The following is a 23,193-nucleotide window of genomic DNA, read 5'->3' as shown; positions in this document are numbered from 1 at the left end:
TAACACCCCAATAAGAGTATTATCTGTTTTGCGCTCAGTTTCACTGACTAAGCATAACCCATTCTCAACAATGTAGTTTTTTACAGATCCAAAACTGAAGGGTTTTGAAGGTAACAGGAAAGGATGCTCTGAAAGAGTATCAGAGGACCAAGAGGATATAGAAAGTAGAGCAATGAAGTGGAGCTGCATACAACTAACAGATACTCTCTGAAGACAGCGGATCATCCCTTAAAGATGTGGATAATGCCACTGCTGCTTGAGGCCAAAAGAGAAGTTTTCAATGAATTTCTTAAAAACAAATATCTGGTCATATACAGCAGTTTTCACATACTTGCAGCGCACAACTTCCTCAACTCTAGAAATTAACTAATAAGCTCAATACTGAGTGGAGAGGAAGGAGGGTATATGTGACTGGTGATCAGGAGCCATAACTAGCAATGGGGTCCTTTTACCAAGCTGCAGAAAAAGGGGCCCTGTGCTAGCAGTTGTTTTGGCCGCGTGCTGAGACCCTTTTTACTGCAACGGGCAAAAAGGTTAAAAAAAAAAAAATGACCATGCGGTAAGATTGCACTTATCAAATGACCATGAGGGGGTGGGGAGCATAAGTACATAAGCACCGCCATACTGGGAAAAGACCAAGGGTCCATCAAGCCCAGCATCCTGTCTCTGACAGCGGCCAATCCAGGCTTCAAGAACCTGGCAATCCCCCCCCCCCCCCCCCAATATATATATATAATAATGTTCAATGGACGTTTCCCTCAGGAATCTGTCCAAACCCCCTTTAAATTCTGTAAGGCCAGCTGCTGTCACTACATTCTCCGGCAACGAGTTGCAGAGTCCAACTACACGCTGAGTAAAGAAAAACTTTCTCCTATTTGTTTTAAATCTACCATATTCTAGCTTCATCTTGTGTCCCCTGGTTTTGTTGTTGTTTGAAAGAGTAAACAAACGCTTCACATCTGTCCGTTCTACTCCGCTCATTATCTTGTAGACTTCTATCATATCACCCCTCAGCCGCCTTTTCTCCAAGCTGAAGAGCCCTATCCTTCTCAGCCTTTCCTCATAGGGAAGTTGTTCCATTCCCTTTATCATTTTCGTTGCCCTTCCCTGCACCTTTTCTAATTCCATCTTTTTTGAGATGCAGCGACCAGAATTGGACACAATACTCGAGGTGCAGTCGCACCATGGAGCGATACAACAGCATTATAACATCCTCGTGTTTGTTTTCCATCCCTTTCCTAATAATACTCAACATTCTGTGCGCTTTCTTAGGCGCTGCTGCAGAAGTTTTAACATCTTATCAACAATGACTCCCAGATCCTTTTCTAGGTCCGTAATTCCTAACGCGGAACCTTGCATGACATAGCTGTAATTCAGGTTCCTCTTACCCACATGCATCACTTTGCACTTGTCAACATTGAACTTCATCTGCCACTTGCACACCCAATCTCGTGATATCCTCCTGTAATCTTGCACACTCCTCCTGTGACTTGACGACCCTGAATAATTTTGTGTCATCTGCGAATTTAATTACCTCACTAGTTACTCCCATCGCTAGGTCATTTATAAATATGTTAAAAAGCAGCGGTCCCCGCACAGGCCCCTGTGGGACCCCACTAACTACCCTTCTCCACTGAGAATACTGACCATTCAACCCTACTCTTTGCTTCCTATCTTTCAACCAGCTCTTAATCCATAGTAATACCCTACCTCCGATCCCATGACTCTCCAGTTTCCTCAGGAGTCTTTCATGAGGCACTTGTCAAACGCCTTTTGAAAATCCAGATACCCAATATCCACCGGCTCCCCATTGTCCACATGTGACTTCCCTTCACTAAATCCGTGCTGGCTTTGTCTCATCAGCCCATGTTTTTGTATGTGCTCTGTAATTTAATTCTTAATAATAGCCTCTATCATTTTGCCCGGTATCGACGTCAGACTCACCGGTCTATAATTTCCCGGATCTCCTCTGGAACCTTTTTAAAAAATCGGCGTAACATTGGCTACCCTCCAGTCTTCCGGTACTACACTTGATTTTAGGGATAGATTGCATATTACTAACAGTAGCTCTACAAGTTCATTTTTCAGTTCTATTAATACTCTGGGATGACTACCATCAGGTCCTGAGGTGGCAGTAGGGGCTCCCGCACCAACCCGATGCTGCCCAATTAGTGCCGGGTAACCCCCTGTGTTAGTATTTTTCAAATATTTCCGCTACTGCCGGCAATGCTGCATGCTGGGGGGGGGGGGGGGGGTGGAACTACCGCCAGTACCCATGTTGAGCCGGCAGCAGTTCCAGATTGCAACATGGTTGGTGCGGCTGCACCAGATGCAAAAGAGACTGGGGTGAAATATTGCACCCCTTCCATTGGCTTCCCATGAAGGCATTAAAAAGTGGGTAGGCTGGGGGGGCACGCTGGGAGCATTTGGGGACATGTAGCACAGGGCATGGTCCAGGCTTGGTATACTCCTGCTGGTGATCCACTGTCTTCAGAAAATACCTGCTAAAGATAAGCAACTTTGCTTTCTCTGAGGAGAAGAGAGTAACCCATTACATAGGTGGAATTCTATAGGCTAAGGTGGTCTTCAAATAAAAGGGGACAACAAAACAGAAAACTCCATCAACATGCTTCACCAAAGGTCTTTCATCTTCCTTTTAATACAGCTCTTATGTTCCAAGATTTGAGTTTTCCCTACACATATCAATTAACATGGACAAAAAAGTATGTAGATAACATTCACAGTACTTCAATTTGAGGGCGTCTTTTACTTAGGTGTGCTGGTGTTTTTAGTGCGCGCTAAAAATAGGCGCGTGGTAAAGGAATACATTGGTGTCTTTAGCGTTTAGCTTGCGCCTATTTTTAGCGTGCACTAAAAATACCAGCGTGCCTTAGTAAAAGATCCCCTGAGTAATCTGGTAGGTTAAATTGCTGAGAAGTTGCAGGACGAACAAAGGATTTTATCTGTATGGTTTCATTTTCTACCTACAACTTCTTGGGAATTGAAAACTGGAAGGTTGGAATATATGAGTTGTATAAAAAGATGATTAAATAGAAACTTTTGGTGGAGTACAGTTTTGAGAAATTTTATGTCAGTTATGTTTTCACAGGATTGTGGAGGAGTAGCCTAGTGGTTAGTGCAGTGAACTTTGATCCTGGGGAACTGAGTTCAATTCCCACTGCAGCTCCTTGTGACTCTGGGCAAGTCACTTAACCCTCCATTGCCCCTGGTACAAAATAAGTACCTGAATATATGTAAACCGTTTTGAATGTAGTTGCAAAAACCGCAGAAAGGCAGGATATCAAGTCCCATTTCCCTTTCCCTTATTCACTGTTAATTACTTTTTAGTTTATCTTCAAGGTCAGTTCCATTTTCAGAGTTTGTATGTGTCCCTTTAAGAGATACAGATAAATTTTTATTTGTATATACACATTTTTTATGCATAATTTGATTGTAAAAATTGTTCTCGAAGATGATGTTTGATTAATACTGATTAATTATCCATAGGGTAAACTCCCTTTTGTGCCTTCTTGTTTTGGACAAAAGAAATTACAAGACTGATCATTAATTTCTTGCAAATTTCTATGATTATTACTTGAGAAGACATCAAATCATATTATAGATACATGTCTTCTTGTTTTAGACAAAAAAATTATAACATTGATCATAAATTTTTTGCGAATTTCTACAATTATTACTTGAGAAAAAAATCATATTATAGATACGTCTTTTAATAAAACCTAAGAGTATGTATAGAAATTTTGTAAATACTAGATGTAGACCTAAAAACAACTGTCTACTACATTTCTGCAAGTTGCATATTTGTGAATGGTTGTCACTACATATTTCTTACTCTTCTTGGAGATCAGATGTGAGAAACAAAACAAATTACAGTTTTGAAGGTATATTAAGGTAATAATCTTTTCATTTTTCATCAGAAGGTAGTAATAAAAAACATTTTCCACAAATATTAGTGGTAAATAAAGTGGTAAATATTAGTGGTAAATAAAGACCTTTGCACACTGCCAACTAAATATAGATGTTTTTAAGTTTATTGTATATTTATTTTATCAGTTGATGCAGCTAAGTACTGTCATTTAAAAATGATGAAAGTTATCGCAGAAAATACTATACATTGTTTGCCAAGATAGCAGACAAACTGAGTAATATTCAAGTGATTAGCATGTTAAGTAAAAAGTAGGGCTGCACATCGGTTAAATTTTCAGCCTCCTGTACAGTGCAAAATATAGACAGCAGATGTAAAGTCTCAAAACTGACATATTTCAATTTCTAAACTAAAAATAAAATAACTATTTTTACCTTTGTCTGGTGATTTCTTTTTTCTAATCATCTCATTTCGTGTCTCTGGTTCTGCTTCCCTGTGCTCTGAACTTGGTTTCCAGGGCTTCCTGTCCATTCACTATTTCTTTTCTTTCCTTCTTTCTTCTTCACTGCCTCCCCTATATCCATATTTCTTTTTTAACTTTCTTTCATTCTTCTTCCTCCTTCTTAAATCTATTTTCCATCTGTTCCCTTCCCTTCCCATGGGCACCATCTTTTCCTTTCTCCTCCATTCCACAGGTACCATTTTGTCCTGTCTCTCTTCTCTTTCTCCCCTTCCCCTCCCCTCCATGGACATCATCTCGTCCCGTCTCTCTTCCCTCCCCTCCCGGGCAACAACCTTGCTCCATTTCTCTTCGCTTCCATTCCCTCCATGGCAGGGGCATAGCCAGACCTGACATTTGGGGGGGGGGGGGGGGCTCAGAGTTAACATGGAGGGGGGTCACTAGGCATATAGATGTGGTATACTCCTAAATAATGCCTCCAGCATTTGATAACAGATTTCTAAGTAAACAGTCTCTCCTGTATCAATATAAACCACATACATACTTATGGAAACCTTGGAAACACTGACATTACCCCCCTTCCCTTAGCACTAACACCAATGAAACATGGACATAGATAAAACCTGGATACCCCAGATCTGTCAGATCTAGTCTATTTCACCACATCCCTGGCTGAACAGAGGACAGGGAAAAACCAGATCCTCCGATAGGGGGGGGGGAGCAAGAAGGGACAAAGCAGAATGGGGAAGAAGAAGAAGAAAGAGAAAGAGAAAGAGAGAGAGAGAGAGAGAGAGAGAGAGAGAGAGAGAGAGAGAGAAAGAAATTCACATAATCTGGGCCCTCTGGAATACCACAAAGGCGTAAGTTTTGCCAATGGCTCCGGTTCTCGAAATCCTCAAGTTTATAAAGTACTTATGCTTGGGTAATTTTGTCCTCCTGCAGTCTTTAATCCACTGTTTGCAACATCGCATGTTCCTCAACTCGAGCCTCCATCTCCTCCAGTCACTGGCCTAAGGCCGCTATATCATCCCTTAGATCCACCTTCCAGCACTAAGTCCTCTTTAATATCTTTCATCCAGGTATAGAAACATAGAAACATGACAGCAGATAAAGGCCATATGACCCATCCAGTCTGCCCATCCTCTGTAACCCCTAATTCTTCCTGTTTCTAAGCGATCCCACATGATTATCCCATGCCTTTTTAAATTCTGGAACAGTCCTTGACTCCACCATCTCCACCGGGAGGCCATTCCACGCCTCCACCGCACTTTCTGTGAAATAATACTTCCTTTGGTTACTCCTAAGCCTATTCCCTCTTTTTTTTTTTAAATATTTTTATTGGTGTATGAAGTCAGACTTAATACATCTTATAACATAAACAAAGAGTAACAGGTGCTGAATAAAATTGTTCATGGTACAAACACAGCATAGCCTTTGATCTGATTGGACTCCATGACAGTTTCTTTTTAACCCCCCTCACCCCACCTCCCGCCCTTCCCCTCCCCCCCCACCCCCCCCCCCCCCCACCCCCCCCCCCCCCCCCCCCCCCCCCCCCCCCCCCCCCCCCCCCCCCCCCCCCCCCCCCCCCCCCCCCCCCCCCCCCCCCCCCGAGTAGAGAGATTCCCCAACTATATACATTCTTTACTACTTGGGTTTGGAGTGCTGTTGCGAAAGCAATGTCTGGGCTCTGCACCACAGATCTCGGTATTGACGGAGACTCAGCGCAACAGCAAATTTATATGTCATGTTAACCCAGCTGCCCATTTCTATTATACTATTTTTCCATGATTCCACCTCCAGGGGTGTCTCATTGACCCACTCCCGCAATATGCATTTCTTCAAAATTATCAATGCCAGCAATACAAAGCGGATCTGGGCCGCGTCCAGTCCCTGTCCTTTCAGTGCCTCCCCACATCCCATCAGAGTAACAGAGTAATGCCACTCCACTGTGCGTTGCAGAATTTCTTCCAACAACTGCAACGCATTCACCCAGAGAGAGTGCAATGATGGACATTCCATAAAAAAATGTAGGAATGAACCCACACTCTTCTTACACTTATTACACGTGTCATCCTCCCACATTCCCAATGCTTTCCCTCTTGTTTTTGTGATATGCACCCTGTAGAGAATCCTATACTGGATGTCTTGCAACGCTGCATTCGGGGTTATCTTACTCAGGTTTCTAAATGTTACCCCTAGGCGATCCACCGTGACTTCTACCACGTCCCCACTCCACTTCTCTGCCAATTGTATCATATGTGATGCTTTTTTATGGTCTCTAATCGCTTGGTGCCACCTGGTCAGTCTATTGCTTATTGGATTAGTCTGCATAAACAGGAGGTCCAACTTGGTAAAATGAGCTATAGCCCGGGTCCTGCGCTCTTCACTCAGAACATAGTCTCGGGCCTGTAAGTAAGCAAAGAATTGAGAGCCAGCTATCTGCAGTTCTGCTTTACCATATCAAAGGTTGGAAAGGCGTCATCCCCCTGTTTCCTAAATTGACCTATGAACCGGCATCCCTTTTCCCGCCAGCTCCTAAATACCGACACGCCCTGCCCTGCCGGGAAGGCCAAGTTCCCTACTAGTGGCATGAATGGGCTGACCCCCTTACCTGCTTCTCCATGTCCTCTCCACCACCTCCACGCCCGCTGTAGCGCCGCCACAAATGGGTTCTCCACCATCTTCCTAGCTCCCTGCACTACCCAGGATTCTAATACTGTAAAAGGATCATTTGGACTGCACCAGCTCTCCCAGAAACCCTGGAGGGCATAATGCCCCTCCCCTGAAATCAGCTCATGTATCCACCGCATCAGTGCCGCCACGTTATATCTTCTCAGGTCTTTCTCCTCCTCCTTTCTCACCCACAGCGGGAGCATTTGTAGCGGATACATGAGCTTGGGTAATAACACCATTTTCACTAATGCAATTCTGCCCATAAAGTTTAATGGTAAGTCTTTCCATTGGTTACATAATTTTTTTACCTCCTCTATACGGTCAATTACGTTTCATTTATATATCCAGACCTGATCTGCACTAAGGTGTACCCCCAGATATTTAATGCCTCCTGGTGCCCAGCGCAGAGGAAAAGTCGCCGATTCTCTACAGCGACATGGTGCAGTGACCGGTAGCGCCTCTGATTTCTCAAAATTTATGCTGAGGCCCGAGAATTCTCCAAATTCTCGAATAGTGTGCATCACCCGAGGCAGAGTTTCAGTCGCATCGTCTATCAGCAACAACATGTCGTCTGTGAACAGATTAATTTTATGTTCCTCTCCTCCCACTTTTAGCCCTTTCAAATTTGACTCCTGTCTAATTTTTGCTGCTAGTGGTTCCAGTGTCAAAATAAACAATAAGGGCGACAACGGGCACCCCTGCCTGGTCCCCCTTCCCAGGGCGAATGTATCCGTCAGGGAGTCGTTCACAAGTATTTGAGCCGTCGGGGAACTATACAGTGCCTGAATCCAATTCAAAAATTCTCCCTGGATGCCGAAACACCTCAACATCCAAAACATATACTTCCAGATCACTTTATCGAAGGCTTTTTCGGCATCCCCAGTTCTCCCTTTCCCCTCCAGAAGCACTCTGCATATTTTTAAGATGTTGGCCGACGGATACCGGCCCTTAACAAAGCCTACCTGGTCTGGATGCACCAGACAAGGGACCACCCTTCCCAAACGATCCGCCAGCACCGCTGCCAAAATCTTTACATCCTGGTTCAGCAGAGATATTGGCCTATATGAGCCCACCAACTCCCCGTCTTTCCCGGGCTTTGGAAATACAACTATATATGCGTGATTTAACACCGGTCCCATAGTGCCCGCTTCTCTTGTGCCCTCACACATAGCAACAAAGGGAGCTATAATCATATCTTGTAAGATTTTATAGTATTCCACCCCCAGCCCATCGGGTCCCGGTGCTTTTGCTAAGGTTAAACGCTTGATGACCTTCTGAACCTCCTCCCCCTGTATCGGCGCATTTAACATCTGCCGCTGTTCTACTGAGATAGTGGCCAAACCCATCCCTTCGACAAATTCCCTGCATTTATCCTCTGGAAAGGAGCCCTCCTTATATAGGGACGAGAAAAAACGAAGAAACTCCTCTTGAATGTCAGTTAACTGCGCACATACTTTCCCTTGCTTGTTTCTAATTTTTGATAAATTTTCTCGTTGTCCTCTGACTCACGAGAGATGCTAACATTATGCCCGTTTTATTGCCCCATTGGTGTAGTTTATATTTATACAATTTAACATTGTAACTCGCTTCCTCCTCCAGCACATTCTGTATTTCTTTCCTACACTCCATGTATGTCTTCCTATTACCGTCCGAGGAGTGACCCATAAGTACTCTACGCGCCTCCCGCAATTTCTTTGTGAGATCTTTTATTTTTTCCCCCTGTTTTTTATTTTTGGAGGCAACGTAAGCGATAATTTTCCCTCTTAGCACTGCCTTTGCAGCCTCCCCAAAAATTCTAGGGCTCACCTCCCCTGCATCATTCTCTGCTATGTAATCCAACCAACACTTCCTTAAATAGGAGCAGAAGTCCCTGCTCCTATATAGCGCCGGGTTCATCCGCCATCGGGCCGGTCCTTCCCTTCTACCCCAGGACAACTCTGCCCACACTAGTGCATGGTCTGACACAGCTGGCTCTACAATTCCCGATCGATTTGCTGTAACACTGAGTGAGTGTGATATAAGCAGACAGTCAGGTCGAGAGTGGACCCCATGAGGGTGAGAAAAGAAAGTGTAATCAGTGTCTGTTATGTGTTGTTGCCTCCATATGTCCACCAAATCTAAATCTCTCATCAGCAAGTTCACACCCTTGTCCTCATGGTCTCTCCCTGCTCTCCTTGGTGGCTTGCAATCTATTGAGGGATCGCTAGTGATGTTAAAGTCACCCCAACTATAAGTTGATAGTCATCTAATGTTACCAGCTTGGCTTTCAATAAAGTGAAAAATTTGTGGCTATAAACATTGGGTGCATAGACATTGCATAATCCCACCCTTTTCCCTTGCAATTCACCAGTCACTATCAAGTAACGCCCATCTGGGTCCTGGTACATATTATGTAAGTCAAAGGCCACATTTTTCCGGAACAATATGGCAACCCCCCGCTGCCTTCCATTATATGATGCAAAGAATATATCTCCCACCCAATCCTTCTTAAGGTGTTCTAGCTTACTTAGGTGGGTTTCCTGAATCATGGCCACGTCAGCTTTCTGGCGCTTAAGAGCCTGCAGAATCTTAGTTCTCTTTACCGGAGAGTGCACTCCGTCCACATTCAGCGACACAATCTTAAGACAAGCCATTCATAACATAATGTCTCCTGTCATCTTGCACAATAGTTCCCCATACTATCTGAAAGCTTCCCAGCTGAGCCCGCAGAGCTGACACATACTGTCCCAAGTTCTGTTGCTTTTCAAACTCTCTTCTCCTCTTGCCCTCTGGTCTCTCCCTTCGTTTGTACACACTCCACATAGGTATTTGTAAGGAACCTCTCATTCCCCCCTTCCCTCCCCTCACCTTCTCTATTCTTCCCCCACCCCCGCCCATTCCTCCTTTCCCTTGTGTTACCCCTTTAATTCTATCCCTCTGAGCACACATACCCCTTGTGCACGCCAGTGCTCAACACTCACACTCCCCTTTTACACCACCAACTCTCCCGAACTCCGCCCACTCTTCCCTTACCCTCCCCCCTCCTGGTGTTACCCCAAATTTTTTCCTTCTCCTCTCAACACAAATCTGAACATTATAGTCTAGTTATTGAGCACTTGTGCTCCTAAAAAAGAAGAAAATTTTTAACTAGGAGCTCAAGTGAGACTCCAACATTGTAACCTGTTGTAACTGTAGTTGAATAGTTCATAGCCCAGTGTCTTCTCTCGATTTTCCGCATTCATGTTGACATGATGAACCGGTAAACTGTCTGTCTGCTAATATCCTTGAGTACGATGATACTTGCAATCGTCATTATTGATTCATCTCTGATCCTGCCTTGTCTGCTACCAAAAAAAAAGTTTTTCTATAGATGTAACTCTGTCCCATCGAGCTCCGCCATTTTTAAATTCGTCCATCGCCTGACTTTTCTGCTGCTGCATTCTCTCAAGGTAGTGTTGACACAAACTTTTCTAGATCTGCTGCTTCATTGAAAAATAAAGTTTTGTTTTCATGCAGTACCCGCACCTTCGCGGGGTACAGTAGGGCAAAGCGTACTCCTTTGTCATATAGCCTTTTACAATGACGGCCCATGGCTTTCCGTTGGTCCTAGACTATGGCCGAATAGTCTTGAAAAAGCATTATTTTCTCTCCCTCATAAGCAAGGCCTGGATTACTTCTATATGCCTGCAGCAGTGATTCCTTATCCATGTAATTTAACAGTTTTGCCAGTACTTGCCTTGGCCTGCTTTCATTCGCACGTACTGCTCCTACTCTGTGGACTCTCTCCACCTGCAAAGGATATTTGCTACTGTCCAGGCCCAGTTCTTTAGGCAGCCATTGTTCTACAAATTTTCGAAGCTCCGTCGCTTTTACTGCTTCTGGAATGCCCACTATCCGAAGGTTATTCCGCCTGCTGTGGTTCTCAAGATCATCCGCCTTCTGTGTCAGCTGCTCACATTTCCTCTCCAACGCTGCCATGCGCTCGTTCGCCCCTACGGCTGCATCTTCACAACCCGACACTCTTTCCTCCACGAGTTGCAATCTGGCACTTTGGTGTTCCAGCGTCTCGCGTATCTGATCTACCGAAGACTGTAATTTTGATAATTTTTCTTCCAACATCGCGGAGATCTGCTGCGCCAAGTCTCGAACTACCTCTGCTGGAATCGTTCCCGCCATCGCCGTCTCAGAGGCCGCCGCCATTTTAACCTGCGTTGCGCTGGAGTTCTGCTTTCCCCGCGGGGTCTTAGCGGGCATACCCTCCTTCGCTTGCAGCGCTATTCTCCGCTGGAGTATTCTTTTGTAGCCCTCACCTTCCGCTGTCAGATGGTACAGAGCAGAGGAACACCTTGGGGGGAGATCGCGGGTAATTTTGCAGATTTTTACGCGCTCGAGTCGGAGCCGGTGTCAGAGGCTTCCGCTCAGCTCCGCGTCATCACGTGACCCCTATTCCCTCTTAACTTTGTCATATGCCCCCTCATTCCAGAGCTCTCCATTTGGAAAAGGCTCTCTTCCTGTACATATTTAAACATTTCTAACATGTCTCCTCTTTCCCTCCTCTCTTCCAGCATATACATGTTGAGGTTCATAAGCCTATCCCTATAATTTTTGCATTCAAGACCACTTACTAATTTCGTAGCCGCCCTCTGGACTGACTCCATCCTGTTTATAACTTTCCGTAGGTGCAGTCTCCAGAACTAAACGAAGTATTCCAAATGAGGCCTCACCAGAGACTTATACAATGGCACTATCACCTCCTTTTTCCTGCTGGTCATCCCTCTCTTTATGCACCCAAGCATCCTTCTGGCTTTGACTGTCGCTTTTTCTACCTGTTTGAAAGCTTTAAGGTCATCAGACACAATCACCCCCAAGTCCCGTTCTTCCTTCGCACACTGAAGCACTACAGCCCCTATACTGTACCGTTCCCTCAGAGTTTTGCACTGACTAACTATTAGTTTTTTCTCTTTTTGTCCCCACATTTGCTACAGGCTGAGATAGGTCCCATTCAAGTCTCAGATCTAATATGGACTACATTGGATTGGGATCCTGTTATGGTTCTGTTAGAATTCTGCTAGTCAGACAGGGGAATGCTTGGAATCGCTCCTGATTGGTCCGTCAGGGGCTGAGCTGATGTCAGTCTGATCTACTTAAGCTTACCTTTCCCTACAACCCCTGCTTTGGCATTATTCCTATTCTTCTGAAGCCTTACCTGCGCTCTGTCTGAGCTATTAGCTCTGTGCTTTCGTGGGGTTTGATTACTCCTTACCTTGCTTGCAGTTTCTGTTCCTCTGTCTCTGTTTGCCGGCTGCTTCTAGCGTGTATCTAATTATCTCTCTACACTGCACCTGGGATTCTCTCTGTTTGGCTGTGGTGCTGTGTGGTGAGTTCCTTCCTCATTCCATTCCAGTTTGTTTGTTTTGGTTCCTCTTCCTTCGGAGTTACCCTTTGTTGCTGTGTTTGTATTCTGATTTGTATGTCCTGCCCTTCTAGCAGGCTTGGGACCCTTTGTTTCTCCCAAAGGGGTTGTTTGTGTGCTCTTTCCCTGTACTCCGATTAACCCGTTGTCTGCAGTGTTCCCTGCCTCTGGCAGCTGTGTGTTTGAGCTTGGTTTAACCCTTTGTCTTCAGAGTTTCTCTGCTTCTGGCAGTTGTCTGCTTGGTGCAGTTTTCCCTTGTGACTGTCAGTCCTTTCTTTGCTGTAATTATCTTCTGTATTGCTGAGCACTGTTCCTTTCTATGCTGGGGGTGTGTTAGGCACCGCACTCTGTTTTGCTGACTTTTCCCACTCCTGTCCGCTGAGGGTCTCTGCTTACAGTATCTTTTTTTCGCAGTCCCTCATTTCCTTTGTGTGCCATGGGGTACTGCTTGACGTGTTTCTGTGTGTGCTTCCTTTTCTCCTTGATTGCCTAGGGCACTGCCTTGTGTTTCTTGTAGATACATCTGTCAGTTCCTTTTCCTATGAGTCCTTTGCCAGCACCGTAGGTGTGCTGGTGCTCTAGTTCCTGTGGAGACCTCCTCGTTTTTTCCTCTTTCTCCCCTTCCTACATACGATTCGGTTCCGGTTAGGCCGTGAGGCCCACATGCTTGAATTCTGAATGCCCTATCTTCCCTTTTCTGGAGGTGCAAGTGGTTGCTGCGTGTGAGTGCAGGACTTGGTAGCTGGGGTAGTGTGTAGCGCCTGCTCGGACCACCCCGGCCTTGGCCTAACAACTATTCTAGGCCTCGGCCTGGGCTCAAGGGCTCACAACCAGACTAACAGATCCAAAGGACCTAAGGGGTTTTCACAGGTGTTTTCCTAGAGAATTATATCATGATGTCATGTTTTATGATTACTTATTTGGTAAATGGAAAGAATATGCTGCCAAATAAAAGGGATCACTATATTTCTGATCCGATTCTGTTCTGGGAAGCTGACAAAGCTGTTTTAAGGAGGAACATTATATCTTACTCAACACAACAGAATTATTATATCATGTGGAAGAGATAACAATTGTAATAAATAAAAAACAGAAGCTTATTTAAGAAAAATGCAAAACACCATCCACATACTGGTTTGCATTATTGCTATTCAATAAGGTGAAAATCTCCCCAGCATGTTCAGGTTCATATTATACAATTATTTAGGTAAATCTCTTATTAAGACCTACCATGAATTCTTGATCCTGTACTAGAATCATCACTAGCTCCTTGGGGACTCACATCTTCAAATGATGTTGTATCTACAAGGTACAAAAACAGAAGGAAAAAGTGAGATATACATTTTGAATATATTTACGTCATTTGAAAATGTTTATCTTTGTACTTTGATGATAAATTACTTTCAATCCAATACTGCAGCACTCCACGTACACACACACACAAAAGCTCTCAAAGTGTTTCACAGCTGCCACAACAAGGCACATTTCAAGTTATCTGAGCTCTATAGGTTGTTTATTGTTAACATGTAAAACCTGAAAGGACCAGAATAGAGTTACATAGACAGCTGTTGGAAAATAAAAACAAAAAAAAAAATAAACAGAGAGCACAACTCAATAACTACATTGCTTGTACCTTTATTTACAAGCAACTGCTTGGTTCTGAAGCTTGCAGAAGGGTTGACAGTTGCACAGTTGATAGCGGTAGTAGAGAAAGCCATAGATCCCAATTCCTTTCTCCTTTTCCCAGTAGGAATATCATCAGGACACTCAAGATTCTCTGAACTACCTGTCCACTGTCCTCCTGCTAGGACCATGGACTGCAGCAGATCATTCATGGCTGGTATGCAAATGAAATCAAATGAATCAGCATGGGACAGTATTTGTTTTCAGTCTTGTTTCTTGAGATGTATAATGCTTTGTGACATTTCATCAAGCACTGAAGCATAATGAATATACAAAGCTACAGTCACAAGGTCAACCAGATTAGGCCATGCATTCAGCTAAATGAATGAATGTATTACAAGCTAAAAATTTTTCCACACTTTTTCCACATGATTTTTTTTCTTTTTGCTTGTCATATTAATTTTTTTACGTCTGCCATGCTACTAATCCAATGAAATGCATGGGCATGTTGCACTGGAATGACAAAATGAAATAGCTGAATGAGATGTACAAAGATGAAAATACAATATTAATTCTGGAAATAGAGACAGGTCCATGGTCACTGCAAGAATACTATATTTTGTAGATTATATGAAAAAGTCAAAAAGAGATGGTACTCTGAATTACAAAATTTTAACTATATGAACATCAATTGAAATTGGATTTGTTTTTCTTATTAAAAAATGCAATGATGCTAGTCATATCTATAACATATGGCTGCAATCCTTTTGTTATGTAACTGTTAGTTTAAAAATACTAACAGCATATAACGTTAAAAAGCAGTACATCTTATATAATATGCACTGTAGGCAGACATTTATAATTAACATATAGAGTATGAATATATGTGTCTTTATTAATCACAATATATTAAAGATTTACATACACATATTTATGCATGATTGATTTTAATGCCAAAATAATCATGCCTGCTCCACATCCCTGTACTGTAGCAAGATTTGCACCTTGTAGACTTGGTTTAGTAGCGCAGTCCAGGGAAAAGTTAGTACAAAATTAATAACGGTAATCAGTGCAGCCAGTTGAAAGAAGCTGAACTGTCATAAAGTCTTACACATGGAGCGACGGTAGAAGGCCTTCATTTTGTCTTTATCCTTCGGTCTGTTCCTCAAAAAAGGCAGTCTTTTCAGTGCAACCACTTTTATGTCAAAGCATGAGGAAAAACAAAAACAAGGAAGTAAAAGAAAAAAAGGGAGAGAACAGATGGAAGTTAAATGCTGAAACTAAAGACAGAAATGAATATGTTTGAGTTTCAGTAGGTTTACTAAACAAGAAACTAATATATCCATGTTACTGAATGGTGATGAAATATGAAATATATTCTCACGTAAACGTGCAAAATGCCAAAAGGAGGCAAACATTTTGAAGAGCAGTATAATGTCCATAAGACGCTATAATCTGGTATAAATTTTATCTCTTATGGTAGAAGAAATGAATGTTCTGGATGAGAGATGATTTAATAAAATAAAGAAGGTCCTTTAACTTTTGCTACTTGTTAATCCATCGTTTTGATTGCTTATGATACGTTTTATGAATAATCTGTTTATTGAGTGAACTCAGCCACAACAACAAAAGCCAGTATGTATCTACAATAACTGAAATTACAAGTCACTCACATGTGTAGGTTCATCTCTCCCCCTCCCCCAATACCTCCACATCCCTACAGAATTCCCTATGGATGCTGACAGAATGCAGAACAAGGTTTCACATTGCTAACTCATATAAGATTAAACTTTTTGCTCACACCGGCAGGGATTGAACATACACTTCCCAAATCGACCAAAACAGCTTACACTGCTTTAAGAAAAGCGGGTGTCCCTAGCCTAGGTATGGAGGAGTGGCCTAGTGGTTAGAGCACCGGTTTTGCAATCCAGAGGTGGTCTTGCAATCCAGAGGTGGCCGTTTCAAATCCCACTGCTGCTGCTTGTGACCTTGGGCAAGTCACTTAACCCTCCATTGCTTCAGGTACAAACTTAGATTGTGAGCCCTCCTGGGACAGAGAAATATCCAGTGTACCTGAATGTAACTCACCTTGAGCTACTACTGAAAAAGGTGTGAGCAAAATCCAAATAAATAAATAAATAAATAAATTTCTCCACTGCGTGCGATGGCAAACCGTTCCCCGTCCAACATTGCAAAATACATTTTTTAGCGACAATACATGCTTTACCCAATAACATCCATTTCCCCTTTTTTTTCATATGACTATAGAAAGATTGTTTAAAAAAAAGAAGACCCAAAGGGGAGAGCACAATGTGCCTTCCCAAGAGCTCCTCCAGAAACCGTACCATCTAGAGCCAGAAATACTGGATCTTGGGCCAACTCCAGAGAGCGTGAGAAGGCACATTCCACTGCCCCACACTTAAGACACCCCGGTGTCGAAACCACTCCTGCTCTGTAGCCTGTTTCTGCGGATAGTATGCTCTTGTTGAAATACGGAAACAGCACTCCCTCAGAGCAGCACTTCCATTAAGAGAAGGGTACTGCTTGTAATAATGAGAAAAACAAAATATTAGTCAATCTAACACCCAACTCCAAATGCTATAACTGGAGTACTGCAGTAAAATCTTTACGGGGCATACTATGACTCAGGGTCCTATGAAGCTGAAAAATGGAAGCACCTTGAAGGGGTGTTCGCCTGAAAAAATTCTAAAAGGCATGTACTAGCGACCCCAGAAAATCTTATATTTTTTATTCATCCTTCCATTCAATTCTATTTTACATTGTTTTTATTGTGAACACATGCCTCTAGTCTCTTCTATTCCTTCTCTCCATTGAACATTGAATTTTTTTTTTAATTTTGAGTATTGAGGCATTAGATTCTTTGTAGCTGTGAAAACTTATGGTTCAATCAACATAATATTCCAACAATGTTGTAGGAATGAATCTTCATGTCTACATGGAACCCTTTTTCAGGAAAGTCAAATAAGCAAATCAAAAGGAGGGAGACTGCTGAAGTTGCAAAAGGTCAAAGGGGGGTAATGGTTTACTAAGTACTGGCCTATTTTGCTGTAGGTTAGTAAACAGGCCACTGGGAATACAAAATAAGGTCACCATACTGCAGTGGGGTGTGTAGACAAAATATTTGGAGTTGCAACAGGGGGCAAGCCAAAGTGACATTTCCACACATCATGCCCATCAACATCACATCCCTCCCCATCCCCTTTTTAAATTAGCAATATAAGACACCAGGACCCTCTATGCATAAAGAAACCCTCTCCCTTCAGCCAGTTTCAGGGGGTGAAGTCTGAATTCTCTATGGGATTGAACAAAATTCTCAATATAAACTCTGAACCTCCACCATATTCCCCAACAATGGAACTAACCCCCGTTATAACACATCATGCAAAAAATATTCAATTGTGTTTATCACCTCAGGAACAGCACACACTCCTTTCTAATGGAAGATACTTTGTTTAATGTACATGGGCTTTTGATTGTGTGGTGACTCTACAGCATGTGGAGACTATTAGTCTCGATTATTTTGATTTTGTGTGCCGGGGACTGCTTTCAAATAGGGTCATTCACTTTGCAAAACAGCACAAAACCCTAAAAAGACATTCAAAACCTATACGGCACGCTTACCAAACCATAACAGCCTCAACCTACCTATGAAAAGACGGTGCTGTGGCCCTAGAGCACCAATACACCTACTACTGGGAAACTAGTATAAGCTGTACACTACATGCTAACAAAATCCTTCACCTCAGTCACACATACAGAACATGGACAGACTCTAACCAGATACAAAATAAGAGAACACACACAAAAAACAAACATGCAGACAAATATGAAATGGAGATCCCTTCATCCTAGAAAGCCAGACTCTATAAGCAGTGCAATACTGATAAAAGAGAAACAGAAATACATTTTCTCCTGCACTTGGCAAAAAACAAAAATACAGTGTATTCTCTTTCATCTTCATCCTATGCCCCTTTGGTCCAGAGCTTCCTTTCAGTTGAAAGAGACTTGCCTCCTGTGCATTTATGCTACAGAGGTATTCAAATGTTTATCATATCTCCATTCTGCTGCCTTTCCTCTACATATTGAGATCTTTACGTCTGTCCCCATATGCTTTATCATGAAGACAACTGACCATTTTGGTAGCCACTTCCTGGACCAACTCCATCCTGTTTATATCTTTTTGAAGGTGCAATCTCCAAAACTGTATACAGTACTCTAAATTGTGTTTCACCAGATACATATACAGAAGCATTATCACCTTGAGTAGCCTAATGGTTAGTGTAGTGGACTGAGAACCGGAGGAACAGGGTTTGATTCCCACTGCAACTCCTTGTGAATCTGGGCAAGTCACTCAACCCTCCATTGCCCCAGGTACAAAAGAAAAAACCTGAATATATGTAAACCACTTTGACTGTAACCACAGAAAGGAGGTATATCAAATCCCATCTCCTTTCCCTTTTCTTTCTGTCCATTCCTCTCATTATGCACTCAAGCATCCTTCTGGATTTTCCCATTGCCTTTTCCACCTGTCTGACCACCGTAAGGTTAACATACATAACCATCCCAAGTCCTACTCTTCTTTCATGCATAGAAGTACTTCACCCCCTATACTATACCAATGCTTTCAGTTTTTGCACTTCAAATACATGACCTGCATTTTTTTTTTTTAGCAATAAACCTTAGTTGCCAAATTCTAGATCATTTTTCAAGGTTTGCTAGATCCCTCCTCATGCTATCTACACCATCAGGTGTCTACTCTATTGCAGATTTTGGTATTATCCACAAAGAGGGAAACCTTACCAGACAGCTCTTCTGAAATATTGCTCACCAAAATGTTAAAAAGAGCCAGACCAATGACTGATCCCAGCAGCACACCACTGGTAATATCCCTTTCCCCAGAGTGAGCTCCCATTTACAACTGTCCTTTACTGACTTTCAATCAATCACTTTCTAACCCATTCACTTTAGGGCCCATACTGAGGGCTCTAAAAATAAGAGAGAAAAGAAGAAAATAAAATAAAAACAGCATCATAAAGTTCACCAATAATGGAAAATCCAAATTCCAAGGAAAATATTAACCAAAGCAGAAAGTTAAGAGATGGTTAAAGACAATTCTAAGCCATTTTTCTTTAAACCTTGATTATAGATGTTAATAGAAGATCCATTAGAGAAGGAACTGGTATAGTCCTAGCTGAAACAAAGACACAGTTAAGATGTGCAGAATAAAAAAAAAATTTAACTGATTTCCAAACAAAATACGTCCCAAAAACATCATAAGGTGGTAGATCCTAATTCAGATTTTTGACACTTTGTTTTTAGACATTATTTTCCACAGTTCATCCAAATTTCAAGGGGATGTGTTTGGGCGGGACCTGGGTGGCAACAAAAGATAGACATTTTGCTGCAGTAAGGAAACAAAATGAAAATGTCTAGGTACAAAATTGACTTTTTGGCTAAACCTGTTTCAATCACAAATAAGTGACCAAAAGATGTCCTATATGATCTAATGACCACTGGAAGGATTAAGGCATAACCCCCTTTCTCCCCTAATGGTCGCAGACCCCCTCCCACCCCCCTAAGATATGACAATGACAGTACATACCAGGCTCTATGACAGTTTCAGATATGATGACCATTCTTGTTAGAGTAGCAGGAAAGTCCCAGGAGTAGCCTAGTGGTCAGTGCAGTGGACGGTAAAGAAGAGGACCCAGGCCCATATTCCACTCTAACTGGTACACTTGTGGTGGAACGTTTGAGCCCTCCAAAAATTACTAAATGCCTACTGTACCTACATATAGGTGACACATGCAAGATTGAGGGCTATTGTAGTGGTATACAGTGAGATACAGTAGGTTTTTCTCTGTTTCTGGAGGGCTCACCATACAATATAAGGGTGTTATGGTGAGATATGTACCTGGGACCTTTTATGTGAAGTCTACTTCAGTGTCTTCTAGACTCCCCACTGTTCTTCTGGGATGCCTGTGTTGCTAGTCTACTAAGAATGATGGCCTCCCAACATTCCAATGGCTGATTTTTGGGCTTGGATATTTTTTTTCCCATAATGGTCCTAAAAGAAAAAGCAGCAAGCACAAAACGTCCAAAATTGGACTTAGACATTTTATAGAAAATGCCCCTCTACATCTCACATTTGCATGGGAATTTAAGAAAATATAGAGCCCCAAATTGCAGTAGTCCAGGTTTCAGCAAAAGCAACTCCTTCTGCTGTCTTGAGTCTTTCGTTAAATCTGTAAACATCCAAATTTTACATGACAGAAACAGTGTTGGGTAGTAAGATATTACTAAATATATTACTTTTAAAAGTAACAAGTAACTGTAACGATTATTTTTGTGCAAATCTAATGAAGTAACTCTAATCATTACATTTTTCACTAATGAGTAATAAGATGTCTCATTACTTCATAAAGTTACGTTTAGTGACATTCATCTGATTTTCTTTGCATCACTAGGAACATTATCGAGCTGCTTCTGGTTTCCGGCAAACTTCCTTTTCAGTGAAATTGTTCAAGCATGCAACCTGAGGTGATAGCAAAGATGGCTGGGACTTCGACATTTAAGCACTCTGTTTATGACAAATATTTTGATTACGCGAAAAAGATAACAATATGTTAAGTGCAAATTGTGTCCAATAACCCACAAACCTTTGAGCACATCGATAAGAAACACATGCAGGTATGTATGATTAATTTTTCTGTCTTCCTATTTTCAAATCACTGTAAGAAGTTATACTAATTATTGCATTGACCCCGTTTTGGATTTTCTGAATCACACGTGATATTCTCTACGTGTATATGCTAGCGCAGGTTGAGTCATATTTTGATTGAAGAATATAGACAAACAGTAACAAACTTACATACATCTAACTAGACTTAATGCATTTGTATTTTCCATTGGCAGATGAATTTGCTGAATTTTCAGGAGCTTAATCATGTTTGCTGAAACATTTGAAGTAACCATAGATAGCTTTCTGCTTGTTTTCGGATGACTCAGATGATCATGGCTTGTTTCTTAACCCTCAGGAATCTGAAGCAGAGGAGGTTATATCTTTACTAATATTGACAAATTAAAGACTAGTAAATCACTTGGACTAGATGGCATACATCCAAAGGCACTCAAAGAACTCAAGCATGAAATTGCTGATCTGCTGTTAATAATATGTAACCTATCATTAAAATTGTCCATAGTACCTGAAGATTGGAGAGTGGCCAATGTAATGCCGATTTTTAAAAAGGGTTCCAGGGGTAATCCGGGAAATTACAGACTAGCAAGCCTATAGAGCGGTATTCTTTGTCACCACACCAACGAAGTGCTGCACACATTCTAAACTTGGTAGCTATTATTCAAAGATGCTTGAACAGCATACAAGAATATTTTTTAAAGCTCCATGGCAAAGTGTGCAGCATTATGGAACAAGAGAAGTCGAAGTGCTCAGGCAGCTGATATTGTACAAGAAAAATGCAATATCTAGCTGATCATTACTAATGAAAAGAGATGGAATTGTTAAAACATAAGAAAAGCCATACTGGGTCAGACCAATGGTCCATCTAGCCAGTATCCTGTTTCCAACAACAGCCAATCCAGGTCACAAATACCTGGCAAGATCCCCTAACCAGCGGCTAATCAACAGCTTTGCAGTTCAACTCTCTAAGATATGTACTGGGAGTGGAGGCTCTGCATAAAAGGAGGACGAAGGAGTGTCCCCTTCGTTGGGGCATGAAATATCTATCTCCACCAGTTACAAATACACCACAGTGCCCCTCGGTCAGGATGGTGACTCCGGAAGATGTTCCTTATGTCGCAAGATTGGCGTTAGTAGCATTTCGTGAGCAAGGAATGCCAGGAACTTGTCTGCAGGAACAAACAACGAAAGCTGAGTTTGAGGTTCCCATAGCGGTTTCTTTGGATCTCATCTGGAAATCCATTCAAGATTTTGGTGTTATCTTGTCAAAGACAGCTTTGAAGGTTAACATCTTTTATTTATTTATTTATTAGGATTTATTTACCGCTTTTTTGAAGGAATTCACTCAAGGTGGTGTACAGTAAGAATAGAGCAAATATGAGCAATAGGCAATTACAGCAGTAAAAATATTCAACTAACAATACAAAGTATGGCATGGTATACTACTTGCAATGTTAACAGAATATGTAATAGAACATTATAATTGGTAGTGAAGGTAAGGCAAAGATGTAACATATAGATGGGTAAGAAAGTAGAAAGAATTAGAAAGTAAGGTGACTGATTTGAAGAAAGTTGCACATGAGGTCAGAGAGATGGTTAAATATTATCTCAATTACGGTAGGAGTGGATAAACATGTCCCGCTGCAGTATGTGCAGCCGAGTCAATCCTTGTGTGTGTGAGTGAGACTAACAAGTTAGTTACTTCTTCCGTTAAAGGCTTGGTAGAAGAGCCAAGTTTTCACCTGCTTCCTGAAGTAGAGCTAGTCTTGTGTTAAGCAGAGCCTTTCAAGCAGTGCATTCCAGAGTGTGGGGGCTACTCTGGAGAAGGTTTGCTTGCAAGTATCACATCGTGCAATGCCTTTTGCAGAGGATGTAGTTAGTGAAAGTCCTTGGGAGGACCTTAGTGTCCTTGACAGTGTGTAGAAGAGCATCCTATTCTTCAGATCCTCAGGGCTATTTCCTTTCAGGGCCTTGAAGATCAGACATAGTTTTAAATTTAGTCCTGCATTGTACTGGTAGCTAATGAAGTTTTTGCAAAAATGATGTGATGTGGTCACGTCGCTGGCAACTTTCTATGAGTCATGCTGCTGCATTCTGAATCAACTGGAGCTGGTGCAGACCCTTTATAGTCAGACCATTGTATAGTGCATTGCAGTAATCTAGTCTTGATGTTACCATGGCATGCACAACTGGGATAAGGTTTACCTTCTCGATGTAAGGAGAGAAACAGCGTACCTGTCGCAAATAGTAGAAGCAGCTCTTGAAGGTTGCTTGGATTTGGGGAATCAGAGTAAGTGTTGAATCTAACTGTAATCCAAAGTTCCTGACTTCTAATTTGAGGGGGAGTTCATACTTCCCAAAAGGGATTTTGATGTCTGGTATGTTTCCACTTGTGTTAGGGACCCAGAGAAGCTCGGTTTTACTTGGGTTCAGGAAGAGTT

General features: G+C 42.2%; 1 protein-coding gene across 4 annotated transcripts in view; it reads right to left on the bottom strand.

The window, feature by feature from the left end:
* CCDC88A (coiled-coil domain containing 88A) overlaps positions 1-23,193 on the bottom strand; it is a 552,486-nt gene that overhangs the window by 62,688 nt on the left and 466,605 nt on the right. For all 4 annotated transcript variants that reach the window (XM_030196448.1, XM_030196447.1, XM_030196444.1 and 1 more), the window contains 3 exons: positions 15,146-15,229; positions 14,045-14,248; positions 13,642-13,713 (listed from right to left, as the gene is read on the bottom strand). In XM_030196448.1, coding sequence (XP_030052308.1) covers positions 13,642-13,713; positions 14,045-14,248; positions 15,146-15,229 — 360 coding nt within the window. The remainder of the gene's footprint in view (positions 1-13,641; positions 13,714-14,044; positions 14,249-15,145; positions 15,230-23,193) is intronic.

The sequence above is a fragment of the Microcaecilia unicolor genome, chromosome 3, assembly GCF_901765095.1.
Source record: "Microcaecilia unicolor chromosome 3, aMicUni1.1, whole genome shotgun sequence".
NCBI classification, from domain to species: Eukaryota; Metazoa; Chordata; class Amphibia; order Gymnophiona; family Siphonopidae; genus Microcaecilia; species Microcaecilia unicolor.
This window is presented reverse-complemented; position numbering and strand designations above follow the sequence as displayed.